The following is a 19,873-nucleotide window of genomic DNA, read 5'->3' on the forward strand; positions in this document are numbered from 1 at the left end:
TGAACAGGTATTGAAAACCAGAAAGCCCTACAGGTGTTTAAGCCATTGTGATGTAAGGTGGTGTGGATACTGATGTCAAGGCTTGGAATTTCTAGAGAGGAATGGAGACTAGAGAATTCTAGAGAAAGCGGGGTGTTGGTTGATGGCATGAGCTTGTTTTTCAGATTCAGAAGATAATTGTTTTATTCTGTGGAGAATTAAGGAGACCTCGCAGGCATAGTTTCTGGCCCTGCAAACCCAGAGACGGAGTGGAGCTGATGCTGAGAGGGGCCCAGAGGGGTCAGGGAGTGGCCGCCCCAGAAACAGACTCACTAGCATTCAAGCCCTTGCTTAGAGTGGAGCTTGTTTTAGAGTTTCACAACTTAGCAAGTTACAGCTGGAGAACTACTGAGGACCACCCATGTACCAAGACTGTTTTCCTGAGGATGTACAAATTGGAACTTATATTACTCATTTTATCATAATGATGCAGAGCCCTAATCCAGCAACTAAATTCCAGAAAGCTCAAAGACCTCAGTGCTGGGGCTCTAATTCTGAGTCTGATAAAGACAGAGAGCTCTGGGAGGGGCTGGAGGAGACAAGGGAAGGTAATTCTCCTGCCTCCTTAGAATTTACTCTTCGTTTGATGACCCTCCTGGGAATTGTAGGGTTTCCTTCTGCACCACAACAGGCTGATTTACTTTTTAAAATAATCTCATTTCTATTCACTTTCTTATATCTCCTTTCAAAAATTATTTATATCACAAACTAAACCTTTTCTCCCTCACTTTCTTAGAAATAGCAACTATTTCTCTTTGCTTCCTGTAAAAACCTTTCCCCCCACCCCTTTTCTCAACAGCTTCATCTTTGTTTCTAATCAGCATATCTACCTCATGGTATAAGTTGCTTCAAAATGCATCTCCCATGCACGCTTGTCTCTCCTCCTAGAAGCACAGAATTTCCCCAACAGTGGAAACAGGAGTTAAAAGCAAATGGTAAACAACCCTAGAAAATTAAAGGAAACAGAAATATATTAAGTTGCCCTTTTGAGGAGCTGAAGGGACCTTAGTTGGCCGTTAGTCAAGCCCCCTCATTTGATGCCCAAAGAGACTCGGCACTGTGCCGGGTAGTGGCAAAGCCAGGGCAGAGGCAAATGAGAGCATGCGGGTGGGGTAGGGGGTATGGTCCAAGGTTATGTTAAATTGTAGTGTAAAGGTTACAACGATTCTACATTTACTAATTGGTTTTACATTGAAAATTTTTAGATTTTTTAACAAAAGGAGCTAGAAGCTGCAGAATCTTAATTTATGGGACACTGGCAAGGACTCAAGACCAGAAGAATCCCTACGGGTGTTAATAAAACACAGAGTTGCTTTACATTTAATTTTACATCTCAAAGGTGTCTCGGAGCTTATTTAATCCAACTTTTTACATGTAAAGAAACTAAGTCCCCGTGTAGAAGAGATGTATTGATACTTTAAGGCCAGAGTTAGTTAATATGATTTCTTGATTTTGTTGCACCATAAAATTAAACAGATAGAAATCATTTTCAGAAAAGGAGCAAAGATATGTTGGGGCGGGGGGGGGGGGGAATAAGAAACCTTCCCTGATACATCCGTTTGCCCCACATAACCCCCAAGCCACACAGTCTCAATAAATAGTGTTTGGCAAGCAGGTTTGTCCAATCTGTATGTCTCCATAAGAAGTTCGCTTCTTCTTTTTTTTTTTTTTTTGCGGTTCACGGGCCTCTCACTTGTTGTGGCCTCTCCCGTTGCGGAGCACAGGCTCCAGATGTGCAGGCCCAGCGGCCATGGCTCACGGGCCTAGCCACTCCGCGGCATGTGGGATCTTCCTGGACCAGGGCAAGAACCCGTGTCCCCTGCATCGGCAGGCAGACTCTCAACCACTGCGCCACCAGGGAAGCCCAAGTTCGCTTCTTCTGATGTTCACTTTGCTGAGAATGAGGCCATCTTTTCACAGGTTAGATTACTTCTTGATTGAGGGTGGGCACCCAGACACGAGCTAGGTCTTCTCCACATCCCCCAGAGGGTAGATGCCCTGAACCAGAAGAAGCCCAAGGGGCCACCGACACAACTGCCAGTCCCGGTGTGGCCATGGTCCGCTCTTGTTCCCATTCCTGCTGATGTGCTGTGCCTGGAGCTGCGGGTGCCCAAGTGTGCTTCCCCAGGAGGGAGGGGCCGGGTCCTCAGGGCCCACCTGGCACAGTGACCAGCAGGGAACTGGCACGGGAGGCGGGAACAGGTGGTGGTTAAGAGTACAGGTTAGGGGGCTTCCCTGGTGGCGCAGTGGTTGGGAGTCTGCCTGCTAATGCAGGGGACACGGGTTCGAGCCCTGGTCTGGGAAGATCCCACATGCCGCGGAGCGACTGGGCCCGTGAGCCACAACTACTGAGCCTGCGCGTCTGGAGCCTGTGCTCCGCAACAAGAGAGGCCGCGACAGTGAGAGGCCCGCGCACCGCGATGAAGAGTGGCCCCCGCTCGCTGCAACTAGAGAAAGCACTCGCACAGAAATGAAGACCCAACACAGTGAAAATAAATAAATAAATTAATTAATTAATTAAAAAAGAGTACAGGTTAACACTTGGGCTCCAATGTCAACTCCTCTGTCTGCACGTTCCTCTTATGTAAAATGGGCATAATAACATCAACCTCACAAGGTTTCGTGAGAATTAAGTGACACAATTCATGTGAAGTACTTAGCACAGTGCCTGGCACATAGCAAGGACTCAATAAAGTTTGGTTAAAAGTGAGAAAAGGAGTGGAGTTAGCAGGTGAGGTTGCTCTCCAGAAATCATTAAACACAGTGGCAACGCTATAATTAGATTTTACCAAAAGATCTAGAACAGCATGAATTATTTAGTGTCTAAGAATATGGTCCTCTGATACTTGAGCTAGTTTCATATTTAAATGTTCCTATTACATAACTTTTTCAGTTACGTGGGAACCATAAAGGCCACGTAATAACACACGTACCACTATATCTCAACATTCATCATTCTAAAGAGGCAGAAGAGACCTCATGAGGCAACATTTTTCTAATTTTGGAGGTAAAAAAGTCCTAGGTTTAAAGAAAAAGTAATTTTCCCCTTCATGCCTTTAAAAACATTTACCTTAATTTAAATGTAATTAACATTTATATGAGAAGTTTCACATAGCAGTTTTCACAGGATTCTCGAGACACCCTTGCAGAGAGGAGACGCAGGCCACAGAGCCCAGGACCACTGTATGGAAAACTCAGAATTGCTTGGCCAGAGGATATGATTTTATTTATCTCTTGAGGGCCTGACTTCTGGGAGATTTCAAATTCTTAACATTTTCAAATGCTTTTATTCCTTTTCTGGCAACCTTCAAACACAACTTTTACAAATACGTTTCCATTAGTATTTCCCTTAATATTTCAGTGGATTTTTCTCTCCCTGCCCAATTTTAATACGTCTCCATTTCTACTTATTTTTAAGGCCTCTTTTTCATACTCCATCTCTCCAGGAAGTCAAATCTTCCTTTAATCAGAGGAGTGGGCTAATCCCTCAGCTCAGCACCTGCGGTACCTCACCTGGCTCAGTGGCACCCTCGTCTGAAAAGTGTGGGGATAGCACCTACCTCATGGGGCTGTGGTCAAGGATAAATGAGATAACGATGGAAGAGGCACTCAGTGAATGGTAGCGTTAATCATCGTTGATAATATTCTTTTCATTAGTATTTAGAGTTTGGGGTTGACAAAATAGGATCATAACTCCTTCGCCTAAACTGTGTTCCCACTGGCCATCTTAATGGAACCTTCTTTCCCCGCTTAGGATCTGGTGACTTTGAAGTTGCCTGGAATTCCCCCTGACTTGAATTCCACCTGAAGCCTCTCCCAATGGCACCCTATGGAGCTTTCAATAAAACCACCTCTGCTTCCCACCATTAGCAAGACAGGCCAGAGGCTGCTTCTCCGTGAGCTGATTCACACTAACAGATGTCCCATCAGCTCTTTCAGACTCTATCTGCATCTTCCAACCCTCAACCTTCTCTGCACATATTCAAATTCCATGGAGCCCTGCCCTTTCCTGTAGTTGGCATGCCTGACATCTCATCTTTTCATCAGCATTTTCCAGTCTCTCCACCCGGCAGCCAGGAGCAGGGATCACTCGGAAAACTACCCAAGGCAATTAATGGCATTTTTTCCTTTGCTTAGTGTATATTTTCGAGTGTGTGCTACATGCCAGGCACTTAGGTGCCAGGGCTATTAGGTGACGAGATGATTTCTTACCGCAAGGCCTCACCTGGGGAAGGAGAGGAAAATAAGTCCATAAGCCATGCCAGGGCAGCGCGATGCTAACTGGGGTGTGGGCAGGGCACCCCAGCTGGCGAACTCAGACCTCTCATTATTTTAGAGAAATTTCTAGGTTATCACCCCCAATCCCCGCCCCCCATGTTCTATTCCCTTCCCCCGAGGCTCTGTCCCTCCGCTTAGCACAGCTGAGCACAGATACCCAACAGCCTGGTGTGGGGAACGGCTCCTCATTTGATTACAGGAACCCTCCAGAGAGGCTGCAGTGTAGAAACCACTCCTTTCTGGCAGGATCCAGACTTCAGAGTTGAGGGATTTAGCAGCAAGTCCGAGGCGGTTTTTTAAAGAACCGCCGTCACACACACCCCTCTCGCCCCCCCTGTTGCATAGGACACCCTCCAGTTTTTCCACACGGAACATACGCAGTCTGCCCTCCGGTAACAGTTGTTTGAAGCATCTCAGATGGTGCGGCTGCATGCGGCCACGTTGCCAGCTGTAGCCCGGCTCCAGGTGTTCTCCCTCCGGCCAGTCACTGCCTCACTCAGTCCCAGGAAGCCACCCGTGTGCCCGCTGGCGCCCGGCGCTTGTCTGCTGTCCCTCCTGGAAACAGTAACACAGGCCTCCCTGTTCGCAGCGGCCTCGACGGCTCCCAAATGGAGCCAGTGAGGGCCAGGCGAGCGCCCCTCGCCCCGATTCTCTCCTCGACCCATCAGGGAGGGTGCTGTGTGCTGCCAGCATCGTCAGAGAAGACTGGTTTTCTCGCTAAATTCGGTTTTCCTCTGTTAGAGGCTCATCCTTTGGGTCTGAGGAATATTCTGGATTGTGAAAATAGTGCTGTCGCCAACGAGACAGGGAATTACTGGAGGCCGTGGAGGGTTCGTTACGCCGCTGTTTCTCTTCTTCGTGGTCCCAGCGCTTGATACAGCGCGGGGCTCACGGGGACGCTCACCCCGGCTGGCGGGGCGTTTGGTGGGCGAGAGTTCTGGAAGCCGCTAGAACCGGGCCGGCCTGGCTGCCGTTAGCCGTGCGGCCCTGGGCAACGTGCTTGCTCACGGGACGTCCTCGTGGTAGCATGAGGGTTTATTCAGTCCTTGACAAACATTTATTAAAGGCTTAGTGGAGCTGGCAGGTAAAAGCTAGTAAAAATAAATCAGGTGATTTTCGAGAAGGTGGATGAAGGCGGCGGCGGCCATTTGGGCGTCATCAGTGTAGAGTTGGCATTTGAACCCCGGGGGGGAGGAGATTATTGGGTGAGAGAGAGAGAGAGTCCGCAGAGAAGAGGCGCAGGCCCAGCCTGGGTGCAACCCCTCTCCCGCCCCGACACCCCGGAAGTCAGGGAGGAGGGAGGAGGGTACCGGGGTCCGGGAGGCGGCCCTGGGCTCTGAGCTTCCTTCTTCCACAGAGATGCGCACCCAGCTCTCAGGCTCATTTACCAACGCGTGTACCACAGTCACAAAGGAGAGCGTGAAAACCCTTACATGGAAGCGTTTCTCCGCAAGCCTACATTGTTAGTGGGAATTTCGTCAGCCAAGAAAAAGTTGTCTGTAAGACAAATTTCCCAATGGAAACTGCTTCCAGCTCAGGGCTGCCAGAGAGCCAGGTGTTCGCACCCATTCTGAGACAGCACTAGTTTTCTCCGAAGCCCCCCCAGACCCCGTGCCCAAGGGTCTCATGTGCCCCATCTGTTGCTTTCATTCCTTAGCAGCTCAGGAAAGCACGTTATCTCAGCTTAGCTAATAGTAAACTTTCTAAGCTAAAAATACAGCTACCACCTGCCCCCATAGAAATGATTACCGGAAGCCATAAGACCTTGGTACTTGGCCTGGGGGGGATCCGCAGTGTTAATTCTGCCTCCCAAGCCCTGATGTCTCCTCTGCTGGTGGGCGAGTCTCACTTTAATTAGGAGGCTCAGTCCGCCACGTGCTTGGCATCTGGAGATCAGCTTTCACAGCTGGAACCAGAGGTGCCAACCTAACCTGGGCTTCCCCAGCCTCCACTTGTCATTCTCACTTTCCACAGGCATGTGTTAAGAAGAAAAGAGGTTTCTCGACAGCCTCAAAGTCTTTGGAAAATTCCGCTGATTCTGATTTCTTTTTTATTTTTGCCTGTTTCATATAGACCTCTCCATTATACAGCCTGTGTAGATCAGTGACTTGGGGAAATGAGGTTGTGTTTGCGCAGGGATTAACTTTCCCAGCTGTGTGGGGTTGGTAACACATGTTAACGTGTCACTCACACAGACACACCAATGGGAGTTGCTTTCCTTTGAATGTCAGCATCTTATAGGCCATCAGGTTGTCACCAGGCTGGTGAGCTCTGAAATTTCTCTCTGGCTGTCCTCTGCTCAGACTGGCTGCTGCCTGTTGATGTCATTTGCAGACAACGGTGGATCTTACAGTTCCTCTGCCACCACTGTCTCCAGGCGTCCTCGTGCCCTTTTCGAGAAATAAGCTTGCACTAGACATAAAATATGAGATGAGTGGTGTGTGATAGGTGACCAGAAAGAAAGGAAACACTGCCTTGCATAACTTTATGATGTTTTGTTTACAGAGTCACACCTCACAGAGGCCTCTCTGTGTGTTTTCAAAGCACATGTAGACAGAGAAGATGTGAAAATTGGGTAAAAGCTAAGCTTGGATAAGAGCCCAAGTGCAAAAAGGTGGCATTTTCCTCCCCGACCTGAGGCAGGCAGTCTGCTGTGAGTGGGTGTGTTAGAACGACAGTCTCGATAGGCCTTCTGAATAGATCAGCTGAAGAATAGAGAAGCACTTAGCTATTGCTTGCAAGGGGAAGAACAAATGTCCTGCGGACTTTGTGTGAAATCCCCAAGGTGAGACGACACAGGTTTGGGATAACAGTAAAAAAATGCCCAAAGCCAGTGCTCAGTCATTTACCAAGTGCTCAAGGCAGCCTGTGCGTTGGGAAGACAGAATCAGCCCCGAGAAAGACCTGGCCTCAATGCTAGTTCCACTGCCTCTGAGCTGTATGGCCCCTGCAGGCAGTCTCCCTTCTAGGCCTCAGTTTGCTCATCTGTAAAATAGGGCAGCAGCATCATTTTCCTCATAGGAATGTTTCAGGGCCAAATGTATTGATGTACCTGACATCTCTTGACAAACCTTAAAGCACCGCATACTGTTTTTTTTTAAATACTTTCCCAGATGGTATTTAGCCCCACAAGACTCTATACAGTATCATTGTCTTACAGGTAAGGAAGCTGAGAATCGTGAACTAAAAGATCAGGTGTATTACATTATTTGAAGATCATAGATCATTTTTAAAATGCTATCAATTCTCCTACGACTATTGAAATAGCAGAGACATTTTTTAGAAAACGGCTATAACTGGGATGGGAGAACAAGAGATTGTCCCTCTGTCCTGTCCCAGGCCCCTAGTGGCCTCTGTCTTGGCCACTTACCATGAAAGATGGTCAATCAGTACCACACACCCATGAAAGACTGAGCCCCAGCCCAGACCAGCCCAGCCCAGACCAGCCCAGCAATTACCATCAAGAGTGTTGGTACCATCTTAAGGGAAGATTGTTCTGTGAACCAAAGAGCTTTCTTGTACAAAAGAGGGAAATCTTTGCTTTTCTATTGTAATGAGAATAGAATGCACACGTTTTGTTTTTTCAAAACAGCTAAGCCCTGTTGAAAGAATAATTATGTTCTTGAAATGTCTTAACGGTAAGCATTTCTCTGAGTGGTGAATTTGGAAGTACGTACATACAATGATACCATTTTGTTATATTATTAGAGTATTGGGGGGGAGCTCCCTCAAGTAAAAAGACGTTTTATTAATTGATTTCCATTTTCTTTTTTCTGCCTCTCATTTCAGAACGATTTGATCACCACTGTCCCTGGGTAGGCAACTGTGTGGGGAAAAGAAACTACAGATTTTTTTATATGTTTATTTTATCTCTGTCTTTTCTGACAGTCTTTATATTTGCATTCGTTATCACCCACGTCATTCTTCGTAAGTATGCTGGCGAAATCAGATTACGTATGTAACCATTTGCCTGACTTTAGTTTTCTGATTTAATTTTGATTTAATATTTTGGTCATTCCGGGCTCTCTCTTTCTTCTCTTTCCCCTTCTCCCTAGCCCCCTCCTCGCTTCCAGCCTGCCTTTTGTTTCTCACCTCCCTCCCAGCCTTGTCACCCTGGCTCTCTCCCTCCCACCCCCCATCCCCATCCTTCCCACAGCAGTTGCCAGGGGCACCCCTGGATCAGACTCTTTCACTTACAAGACCTTCTCCTTGATACATGGTCCCTATTCCACCCTAGTGACTTCACTTTCTCTTCTGCTAATGGATCCCCAGGAAAAATTACTCCCATGTTTTCACAAAGGATAATGTGCTGTAATGATACCCATTGAACAACAGAGCTTTTTTTTTTTAATGTGATATCTACTTAAGCAGGAATAGTCACCCTCCCTAAAAAAAAAAAGGGGGATAAAGACTGAGCTTTCTTACACACATATCTATAAATGTTAAAGATGTATGTTTGATAAGATGTTTAATTACCTGCCAGAACATTGGCAAGCTACCCCTGGCATATGAAGGAAGCGACTTTATTAAAAATGAAGTGTGGATATACATGACTTTAATATATATTTGCCTAAGCAAATGGCATTTTTCATTACCCTTCCTAAGGTCATAATTTTGAATTTCTTCCATCTCCTGGCCTCTCACTCTCCTGTAATAGGCAGTGATGAGAAGGAAGCCACTTGTCTTTGACCTATAAACGTGAGCCTTAAACTTCCATTACGGTTCCATTAGCAACGTTAAAGACCAGCATGGCCTCTGTCCACATTCCTGAAGTACACCCACCCATTAGCGAGTGCAGAGCCTCTCTCTGGAGTGTTTCCGGAAGTATCTGGACACACACCTCACTTGCTTCCCTGCAGCAGTGCTGAAACCACAGTGTGCCAAGGCTGAACTTGGACACACACATTCTCCCCGCTGCTCTCTTGGTGGGGTTTGTACGGGGGCTGGGGGAAGCGGAAGGTATGGAAAGTTTAACATTAGTTCTTTTTAACTATTGGTCCATTTTGGACATGAATGGCCTATCCCAAGTTTTCTTAGGCATTTAAAATCCTAGTTCCCGTTCTTTCTGACTGAAATCCTTTGATCTGAACGTGACACAAATTTGTAATACATGATTGAGAGCCATAACTTGGTGGGATGGGAAGAAGAGGATTAACGTTGATCAGAGACCCCTTCCACACCACCCGGGAAGGATGCCGCAGCGCCCTGCCGAGGCACCTGTTCTATTTTCAGAGTCTCAAGATGGCAAAAGTGTAACTAGGGTCCTATGTATGTGTTAATAGACAGTAGAAGCAATTGCTTACACAGCTAGAGAAGACAGAAGTACTGATATTTCAGCATATTTATGGCACTGAAAAATAGTCTTTAACATCTTATATCTTAAATATATGTGTATATTTAACATTACATCTTACAGCATCTTTAGCGACTTCAAAATGCCTATCTATCTATCTGTCTATAGTCACATTCATTTTTGGCCTTGCCCCTACATTCCGGATATCAAGCAGTTTTCACTTGCTCAGCCTCGCACATAAGCTCTGGGAACACAAACACACGCGCACACACGCACACGCAGAGGCACACACAGCGACGCCTGCCACCACAGTGGCATTTTCATCTCCTCTGAAGTTTTACTCACCCTGGTTTCGGCAAAATGGAGCTTTTGCTGTAGTTTATGCTGAGGTACCGGTAATCCGGTCTTCCACAAAGAAAGCATTCTGAACTTACCTGCCTGCAAGTGACCCGACTGTTTTGGACAGAAGCAGATAAAGGTTTTCCTCTCCCCTGCTTCTGCATCCTCACTACAGCCCCCACTGAACGAGCCCGCCTGAACCCCGATTTGCTCTCGGGAAGGGCAAGAAGTCTTACGAGGCTCCGTGATCCCCCTAAGATTCCGGAAGCCTTGGCAAAGGCAGAGAGCTGTTTGAGAGCAGCGGGGGGACTGTCCCCTGAGTCCTCCCTGCCGGGAAGTGGGCTCTGAGAGGGGACACAGGACAGCGAGGGGTGGCCGGGGAGGAAGCCCGGGGTCACAGAGATTGCTGGGAAGGTGACTTCTGGAAGCAGAGTCTGGGAAAGCGATGCAATTTGGGTTCAGTAGGGAAAGAGAAATCATTTCTTTTCGTCCCTCCTTTTGCCTCAAGATTGTGTTTGCTCTAAGATCTGTCCACGTGCTGGCTTCACCCTCCTGGCCTAGCAGGGATGGAAGAGAACACCTTTCCTCGTTAGCTCTCCCACCGGTTGGCATCCTAGCAAACGGCACATCCTCGTGCTCCCGTGGTGGCCAGTGGGCACAGAGGGGATGGGAGCTTGAGGAAGAACTGGAGCAGTCCCAACCTTAGCCTCCCAGTAGCCAGCCTGGCCTCCAGTTACACAGAGGAGTCTGGGGCCCTGCCTCTCTCTCCCACATTGCAGCCTCGCCAGCAGACAAGGCCACAGAATGCTCTAGAACCGGTCCCATGGCATCCGTCCTCCCCGCTTATCTCACAGCCGCCCCAGGGCCAGATTATGTCCCCAAAACACATGGACCCAGACTTGCCACCCCAAGGTGGGACCACCAAGAGCTCCTCCATGGGGGCTTTTCTTTTTAAAAAACATTTAACACCAATACATAAAATAAAAATCGCTTCTTGTCAGATGCATCTTTACTCAGGCCCCTGAAGAAATGTTTTCTTGTGCAGACAGTTCGTATTAATATGTCTCAAACCCAGAAGGAATCAGTCATAAACTTCAGCTTTGTGAGTTTGTTTACTCTGGGATGCAGAGAAAGACATCTTTTATGCGTAGCCTAATTTACAAGATGCCCAGGGTCAAAAGTTAACAAACTTTGGGAAAACAGTGTTTCATAAAAGAAGAGGAAAAAATAGCATACAGTATTCTGTTTTCCCATTCAAATGAGGAAAACAAAGGAGTAATCAGAACTATAATTTACGGGAAAGTATGCAGGCATCCATCTGCTTTTATTGAAGAAATATCCTGCAGATGTCGGGTCTGCTTATGAATCTGCCACTTTCTAGTTGAATAACTTCAGTGGAATCTCAATCTCTGATCAGTGCACTGGGTTCTACAGAACCACAAAATGTAATTATTTAATTGCTCTTTAGACACCTATTATTTTTATGTAGATGAGAGAGCTTTCAGCCTGAAGGCTGTTTTCTGGAGGTGATGTCTGAATACTAAATTCTGCTTTCCTTCCCACAGGTTCACAGCAAGCAGGATTCCTAAATGCTCTTAAGGACAGTCCTGCAAGATATCCTTTCTGGCTGTTGTTTTTTACAATGCTAACGTGTTAAGTATTGGACTGGCCACATCTACTCAATAACCTCTTCATGTGGTGCCTTGGCTTTCTTTTTCATAAATCGTGTTCCCTTTTCTTCTGTAAAGTATCCAGAGAACTCCCGAACACTCACTTGTGTGAGTAACAGCCTCTGAATGCTTGAACGTCGAAGTGACTCATTTAGCCTTGTTTAAATTGAAGTGCTCTTTCACTAGAAAACTAAGTGTGAATTCTTGCCCACCCCCAGAAACCCACACTGATTTGCCTTACATCAGGTTGGTCTGGGGAGAAGTCAGGCTGAGCTCCAACTGGCTACATTTTGATCAGCGGGTGGTCCCTACGGAATATTTGCAGACGCCCTGTGTGGGTCCCATCTTGGTACAGTCGCCATGTGGGGGTCCTCAGACCCTCTGTGTTCATGGGCAGCACAGAATTTTGGCGGCTACTACAGATTCTGTAGTCAGCTGCTCATCTCTTAAAGAGGCACAGGGACAGATGAAGATGTACAGAGGCTCTTGGAGAGTACATTTCACAGGTATGTCCTGTCTTCTGTTAATGATCTGAGAAGCTAGAGTTAGCTAGAAGTTGGCCAGAAGGAAAGGTTGTGCTGGGAATGAACTTCTCAGCATCGGTGGCTGCTAAAAGCAGGTCCCATGGGAAATGCCTCCTTCGTTTCCCTCCCCAACCCTGCCAGGGGTAACCATCCTCCACCATCATCGCTTCTCTGTGTCCTTCGGTTTTCAAGGCATGTTGCTTTGGCATAGCTTACAGCCAAGCCTTGTCTTTTCTTCCCTGAAGAAGAGGCTCGTCTAAGTCTTTCAGGAAATCAGTTCCATCATGAAAACATGCTAGTCTTGTTAAGTTTTATGAATGCAGCTCAGAACCGGCACTGAGGTCTGGGCTGCCAGCTGGAATGCTTTCTGAAGCCTCAAGAGTGTGGCAGGCTTAGCCATCTCCCCTCCCCGGTCCCAGGCACCTGTGCCTTTCCTGAGGCCATGGGCCCGTGCTGGACGATGTGTGGCAATGGATGCCACAGGCAGCTCTGCCAGAACGTCCTCTAGAGCACGCGTCTGCTCGTGCTCCTGGCTTGGCTGTGCTTATGGTCTGTGTAATCAATAGCATTGCGCTCCCCAGTAAGGGGAGTAGACAGACGCTGCTGAGAGAAGGAGTGACAGTGTGTTTCAGCGGTGTGCAAACTGTGCTGTTCGTGTGGAAAGCGGACGAAGGAGAGAAATGCTTTTATTTGGTTCAGAGCAAATTTTAACTTATCTTCCCTTGAAATAGCATTCTCAGGTAGAGGTAAAGAGTTTCCCCTGGGCTTCCCTGGTGGCGCAGTGGCTGGGAGTCTGCCTGCCGATGCAGGGGACACGGGTTCGTGCCCCAGTCTGGGAAGATCCCACATGTCACGGAGCGGCTGGGCCCGTGAGCCGTGGCCGCTGAGCCTGCGCGTCCGGAGCCTGCGCTCCGCAACGGGAGAGGCCGCCACAGTGAGAGGCCCGCGTAGTTTCTCCTACGGCGTGGTTCTTGAAAGCTCCTGAGAATCTCAGCCACTGCCTTTCCAAACAGTGCTGTCATATCCAGGGCTGAGCCTCTCAGCCAACAGCCAGGCATTTCCCCTGTACAGGTGTTACCCAGGCGTGTCCTCCACGTTCAGAAGCTTGGCAGCTGCAGCTGTGGCAACACAGCCTGCTCTGAGCGCATGGCAGGCCCCTGACAGCCTCCAGACACGGCTGCAGGGCACCCCGGCACATCCGGGCCAGGGCCTTCCCCAGCACGGCTCTGGCACGTGCCGGCTGTATTAGCTTCTGTTGCTGTTGTAACGAATAGCCACAAGAAAAGAGGCTTAAAGCCACATAAATTCATTATCACCCGGTTCTGCAGGTCAGAAGTCCAGTAGGCTCAGCTGATTTCTTCTCTGGGTCCCAGGCGGAAACCAAGGTGTCGCCAGCCTGGATTCTTATCTGAAGTCTCAGGGGAGAATCCTCTTCCGGCTCATTCAGGTAGTTGACTAAACTCATGGGGTGTAGGGCTGAGGGCCCCTCTCCTTGCTCCGTTCCCTGACTCCTCCCTTTCTCTTCAAGGCCAGCAACAGGGGATCAAATCCCTCTCACGCTCTGAGTCCCCCCTGCCTCTAACGCTCATCTCTCTGCCCTCAGCCAGAAAGCCTCTCTGCTTCCGAAGAGTGGCCGCATCCAGACCGTTCAGGAAAATCTCCCCATCTCAAGACCAATGACCTTCGATCTACAGACTCCCCTTTGCCACGTGGATAATGTATTCACAGCTGCTAGGGATTAGGGCGTCTTTGGGGAGGCCATTGTCCTGTCAACCCCACAGGCCTTCAGGTAGGATGTACCCAGGAATCAGGCACTCAGGTGCAGGTGGGTTTGAGTGGATCTGTCTCTGAACCCATCCAGGAAGCTCACTAGACGTCACCAGGTCACTTCTTGAGTTGACTGTGAATTCCCTCCCTTCCCTTTCTGCCCTTTCTGTTAATCTAGGAGAGAGGGGATGGGAGACAAAAATCGATGGGCTTTAAAATACATATATATATACACACACACATAAATATACACACACATGTATGTGTATGTGTGTATGTGTATATATACATACATGTATGCACGTATGTGTGTGTGTGTGTGTGTGTGTGTGTGTACATACACATATAGAAGAATACACACATACACACACACATATATCTCCTGCCCTGAGTTCAGGTTGAAAATGCTAACAGAATGCCCCATGAGGTCCTTGTTGAATTAGCCGACCCTTCACAGTTTAATAGGTGAAGTTATTATCTAACTTTACCCCTGCTGACTGGGTCCCCACTTGGTTTTGTGGCACCTCCTGATCCAGTGTCAGGCTGGGCTCCTGCCTGGAAAAAGGTGACCTAAAGCTGAAGCCAGAATATCCCAGGGAGCTGCCCAGCAACATAGAGACCCTCTGATAAAACCACTCCATTTCTCTCTCGGAGAAAAGCAGAACGAAGAGCAAGGCGCGGGAGGAACGTGAAGAAAAGCTGCCGATAGGGAGGGAGGAGCGACACTCCCAACCCGGATCTTCTTTATTTATTTTTGGAAGTAGTGGAGAATTTCAGGAATGCCAGACACACCCGTAGGAAAGCAAAGTGCTGGGGGTTTTTTTGTTGTTGTTGTTTTTTGCGGTACGCGGGTCTCTCACTGCCGTGGCCTCTCCCGTCGCGGAGCACAGGCTCCGGACGCGCCGGCTCAGCGGCCGTAGCTCACGGGCCCAGCCGCTCCGCGGCATGTGGGATCTTCCCGGACCGGGGCACGAACCCATGTCCCCTGCATCGGCAGGCGGACTCTCAACCACTGCGCTACCAGGGAAGCCCAGTGCTGGGTTTTTAATTACAAAGCACAGAAACATTCTGTGTGTGCCTCTCCCCAGTCACTGGTGTGAAGACCTAAGGCAGTCTGTTCTGGCCACGTGTTTTCTGTTTAAATACATGCTTTGGGGAAGATGCCCTCTTATTGAGTGAGTCTATTAAGAAGTGCTGAGTTCTGATGCTTTGTCATAAATTCATATTCCAGAAGAAAAAGTGTGCTTTAGTTTCTACTGGGTTGTGACGTATTTTTGAAAAAAGGAGTTCTGGTTATAAGGGATAACATATGGTGATAAGTAAGGTTGGGTCCCATCAGGATGCTATTTCTGGCTCCTGCTTTTCCTCTGGACACCCGTGTGGCTTTGGAGGCTCCATGGAGATAGCCGGGTGGAAACTTCTAAGGGGCGGCTTTTAGCTCCCGAGATGGGTGCGCTAACCACGGGGGCTGCTCAGGAACGGTATGGCCTGGGGAGGACGGGTCACAGGGACAGTGGCACTCCAAAAGAGGATGCATCCTGCTGGTCAGGGTGGGAGGAGATTCTAGCATCAGATAAATATTAAACTCAGTAGCTCTAAGCTCCCTTCCGCTGCTGAGGCCTTAAGAGCTTGGGAGTCTCTTTTGAGGTGGTCGATTTATGACGGATGAGGCTGATCTGTGATGTTTCACACTCACAGAAGCCGTCCTCTGATGATGGCAGCGCTGCCCACGGCTCGTCCGCTCCAGACCTGCAGTCTGCAAGAATCTGCAAAGTACCAAGTTCTTAAAACAAGAGGAGGTTTTCTGGCTGAATTGCCCGAGCCCAGGAAAGTCCAGGGCAGCCTTTGCAAGTGACCCCTGCAGAGTGTTCTCGGGCAAGAAAATATATTTAAAATGCTTCAGTAGCCTCCAATCTGATCTCCTGACAATAATACAAAAATATTTTGATGACAAATGGGGGCACAGGCGAAGGTTTCTCACCGTGGATTTAATCTGCAAAATATCCAACTCAAAAAGGTGTTGTTGATGAAATGAGAGAGATTCGAAACAAAAATGCCTAATTAGCCAGGACTCCTTATCAGAAATACTGCCATGAATGATGGGAACATTGCTAAAGTAAAAAGCTCTTCATCAGGCCCGCATGCAACCAGCAGGACTTTATAGGAGAAAGGCATCAACCAGCTCATTCAGGAAGTGAGCCAGGTGTCCAGGGGACGGTGTCTAGTTCCAGCATGAAAGAGTTTGAGGAGGATTGAGTGTTAGCTCTTCTCTAAATGTTTGATACAATTCGCCGGTGACCAGCCATCTGGTCCTGGACTTCTGTTTGTTGGAAGATTTTTAATCACAGTTTCAATTTCATTACTTGTGATTGGTCTGTTCATATTTTCTATGTCTTCCTGGTTCAGTCTTAGAAGGTTGTACCTTTCTAAGAATTTGTCCATTTCTTTCAGGTTGTCCATTTCGTTGGCATAGAGTTGCTTGTAGTCGTCTCTCATGATCTTTTGTATTTCTGCGGTGTCGGTTGTAACTTCTTCTTCATTTCTAATTTTATTGATCTGAGTCCTCTCCCTTTTTTTCTTGATGAGTCTGGCTAAAGGGTTATCAATTTTGTTTATCTTCTCAAAGAACCAGCTTTTAGCTTCATTGATCTTTGTCATTGTTTTCTTCATTTCTATTTCTTTTGTTTCTGCTCTGATCTTTTTTTTTTTTTTTTTTTTTTTTTTTCTTTTTTGCTGTACGCGGGCCTCTCACTGTTGTGGCCTCTCCCGTTGCGGAGAACAGGCTCCAGACGCGCAGGCTTAGCAGCCATGGCTCATGGGCCCAGCCGCTCCACGGCATGTGGGATCTTCCCAGACCGGGGCACGAACCCGTGTCCCCTGAATCAGCAGGCGGACCCTCAACCACTGCGCCACCAGGGAAGCCCTCTGCTCTGATCTTTATGATGTCTTCCCTTCTACTGACTTTCTGGGAGGAGGTGGGAAGGAGACACAGGTGAGAAGGAGTGGGCGGGGGCGGCGGGAAACATTGTAAGTGGCTGTGAGTAGAATGTCTGGCTCTGGCTCACTTGTGGGCACTGAGCAGGCCCTTCCCGGGCTGTCGTGGGGAAGAGGAAGGACGTTCGACCACCAGGGTCACCCTTGGCAAGAGCACGTCCAGCCTCGGAGCCCCATCCTCCATCCTCTTCTTCCTGCCCCCTCTCCACCTCCCGTTTCCTGGGCTGGCTCCCCATGACTGTGGCCATTTCTTTCCTTTCATCTCTGCATCAGAGAAGCACAGGCAGCGGGGTGCGGGCTTCTGGGGTTCAGTGAGAAGTGGGGTGGCTGCCCGGGCTTTCAAAGGCCCCCCTGGCCTTCCCCGGGGAAAGAGACAAAAGGAGAATCTTCTCCAAAAAGGGTGGCACTGCGTCTTCAGTCCACCCAGCCAGGCAGGTCCAACGAAGGAGGTCCACTCAGCCTCTGCTTCCTTCAAAATCATTATACTGAATGCCCACCACCTGGGCCCAAAACGTGCCAGGGTTACAAAGTCTAGAACGATCCGTCAGCCTTGAGCTTCAAAGCACATCAACCAGAGGCCAGAGGAGCGGTGAAGGACGGGGTGACTCACTCTTCTCAACGAGCCTCTGTGGATGCCAGGATCTGAGCTCTGACTCTGGTTCCTACAAGCAGAATAAGTCTTAAGTGACATAAAATGCCAGAGCATGCACTGGAGGTAGGAGTAGGGTCCAAAAAGAGGCTGCATCTCCTGCAGGGAAGTCAGGAGGCTTCCACGGGCGGCAGGTGGCATTTGCACAGGGCCTGGAAAGGTGGAGTTCTAACAGGGACACGGAGGGGAGAGGCCTGGTGGGTGTGTAGGGGAGAGCAGGCCGTCTGGAGGGCTGGAGCCAGGCTTGTGTCCACTCTTTCACTCGGCAAGGTTAGCAGGGTGGGCGCCGGGAGCCCTAATGGTGTCAGCACCCGGATACTCTTACAGACACACACACACACACACACACACACACACACACACACACACACACACACGGTGGGGATGGAGGAGGGTGCTGTGATGGCTGATCACCGACTGGGGCTGGAGGTCGTGACCAATCGCCCCCAGGAAGCAGGTCCCAACAGCGCTGAATACCAGTGAAAGAGCGAGCGGCCTTCTCCCCCTGGACACCGGGGAACCAGCCATGATTTTTGGCAGGCGAACGACATAATCAAGCTGCTTTTTGTTCTTGTTTTGTCTTGAAGCAAGGAACACAATGGAGTGAGGTAGTGAGGAGATGTTTGCAAAGGAAGGACCCCGAAATTGAAATCGGTGACAAGGGGACAGATCTGCGGGGAGATCTGCAGTCAGATAGGACCTGGGAGGAGAAGGGGAGGAAGGGGGGTCCGAACCCTAGGTGACCCGGGGAAAGGGGCACAGCAGAAAAGGGAGACAGCTAGCATCGGTTTGGGGAGAAATGAGCTTGAGCTGAGCTACATTTACAAGCAGAATCTAGGAGGTCGCACATGGAACCTCCACGTCAGCCTGGACTGCCTTTAGGGTCCTCTGTGGTTATTGCGTGAAATATGGAAGCAGAAAAAAAACCGGGAGCCTGAAGCGAAATGTTCCAGCCTCTTTGGAAGTGTCACTGGTCACACAGAGTCAGGGAAGCCACATGGCCGGGCCCTCCTCGCAGACTTCTGGGGTTCAGGGAGCTGAAGCCCCTCAGGAACAGGGCCAGCAGGGGGAGGGGACGCCTGCCCACTAACGGTCACTTCAGTGTAGCAGCATTAACGTCCATTTCAAAGGGTTACACTCATCTCTAATTATGACATCGTTCAGCTCTCCCAAAACGAGAAGGACGATTGGTACCTCGAACGGTCACCGATTCTGCGTGGTGGGGGCTTTTGGCAGAACGCCTTTTTTGCCCCTAGTTTGCACTTATTTCACGGCACCGTCGACAGGCACCCCCAGCCTCGTGGGCATCGTTCTGTTTTAGTGGAATTTGGTAGAAGGCTTGGAGTCAGCCTGGGTGCTGTCAGAAAGGGGACACTGGGGGCCGATGGAAAATCCATGGGGGCAGGACAGGCCTTCACTAGCCCAGCTCTCAGGGCCTGTCCATCCTGGTGTCTGCTGGTGCTCAGGGAGCCCCCGGGAAACAGGTGGGACAAGTGCCCGAGGTCTCACAGCAGGACCTCACCGAGAGGTTAAGTGACCCCGATTCATGCTCGGTGACGCACTGACGTTTCCAGAGCTAGAACCCAGCCCCTCCACCCAGGGAATCGGAGAGTCTTCCCCGCTGCCCCCGGCCAGGTGGATTGCGGGAGTTCTGTGAACAATAAGCATAGATTAGATCTCAGAAGATCACAGAGCGGGAGAGGAGGTTTTTGGTATTTAAAATCACCCAAGTGATACAAGAACGTATTCTCACGGATAGAAACGTCAGGGTAAAAAGGAAGCGTCGCTCTTGACTCGTCATCATTAAGTAGGAGTTCTTGTCGGGTTTTGTGGGTCTTTACAGATGATCCTCTCAGAGTTTAAATACATACATGTGTGCATGTACACACACACATGTACAGTTGGGGGGACTGCTTTACCTAAAGGGATCATACATGCTCTTTGGATTGTTCTACAATTTGATTTTTAGATATTTCCTGAAGACGTTTCCATGTCAACACATAGATGTACATCATCCTCTTTTCAACTGTTTTATAGAATTCCAGAGTATAGGTGAACCATAGTGTCTTCTTCTAGTGATGGGTATTTAGACTTCTTTTATTACTGCTCAGAAACTGAGGTAGTGGACTTTCTTCTATGTATCTCTTTGTGTACAAGTGTAAGCATTTCTCTAGGATTGACAACTAGATGTGGAGTCACTGAGTTAAAAGCTAAGTGTAGTTTAAATATAATGTACCGTATTGTCCCCTAAAGATATTATACCAATTCATGCTCCATTTCTCCCCACCTTCACCCACACGGGAGTTGTCAGTGCTGTGAT

At 48.8% G+C, this 19,873-nt stretch overlaps 1 protein-coding gene across 2 annotated transcripts in view; it reads left to right on the forward strand.

Annotated features, from left to right (window-relative positions):
* The window catches only part of ZDHHC14 (zDHHC palmitoyltransferase 14), a 282,376-nt gene that overhangs the window by 234,381 nt on the left and 28,122 nt on the right, over window positions 1-19,873 (forward strand). For both annotated transcript variants that reach the window (XM_079939445.1, XM_079939444.1), the window contains exons 4-5: window positions 8,107-8,244; window positions 11,515-11,563. In XM_079939445.1, the coding sequence (XP_079795571.1) occupies window positions 8,107-8,244; window positions 11,515-11,563 (187 nt within the window). The remainder of the gene's footprint in view (window positions 1-8,106; window positions 8,245-11,514; window positions 11,564-19,873) is intronic.

Source organism: Stenella coeruleoalba (genome assembly GCF_951394435.1).
Source record: "Stenella coeruleoalba genome assembly, chromosome: 12".
Taxonomy (NCBI): Eukaryota; Metazoa; Chordata; class Mammalia; order Artiodactyla; family Delphinidae; genus Stenella; species Stenella coeruleoalba.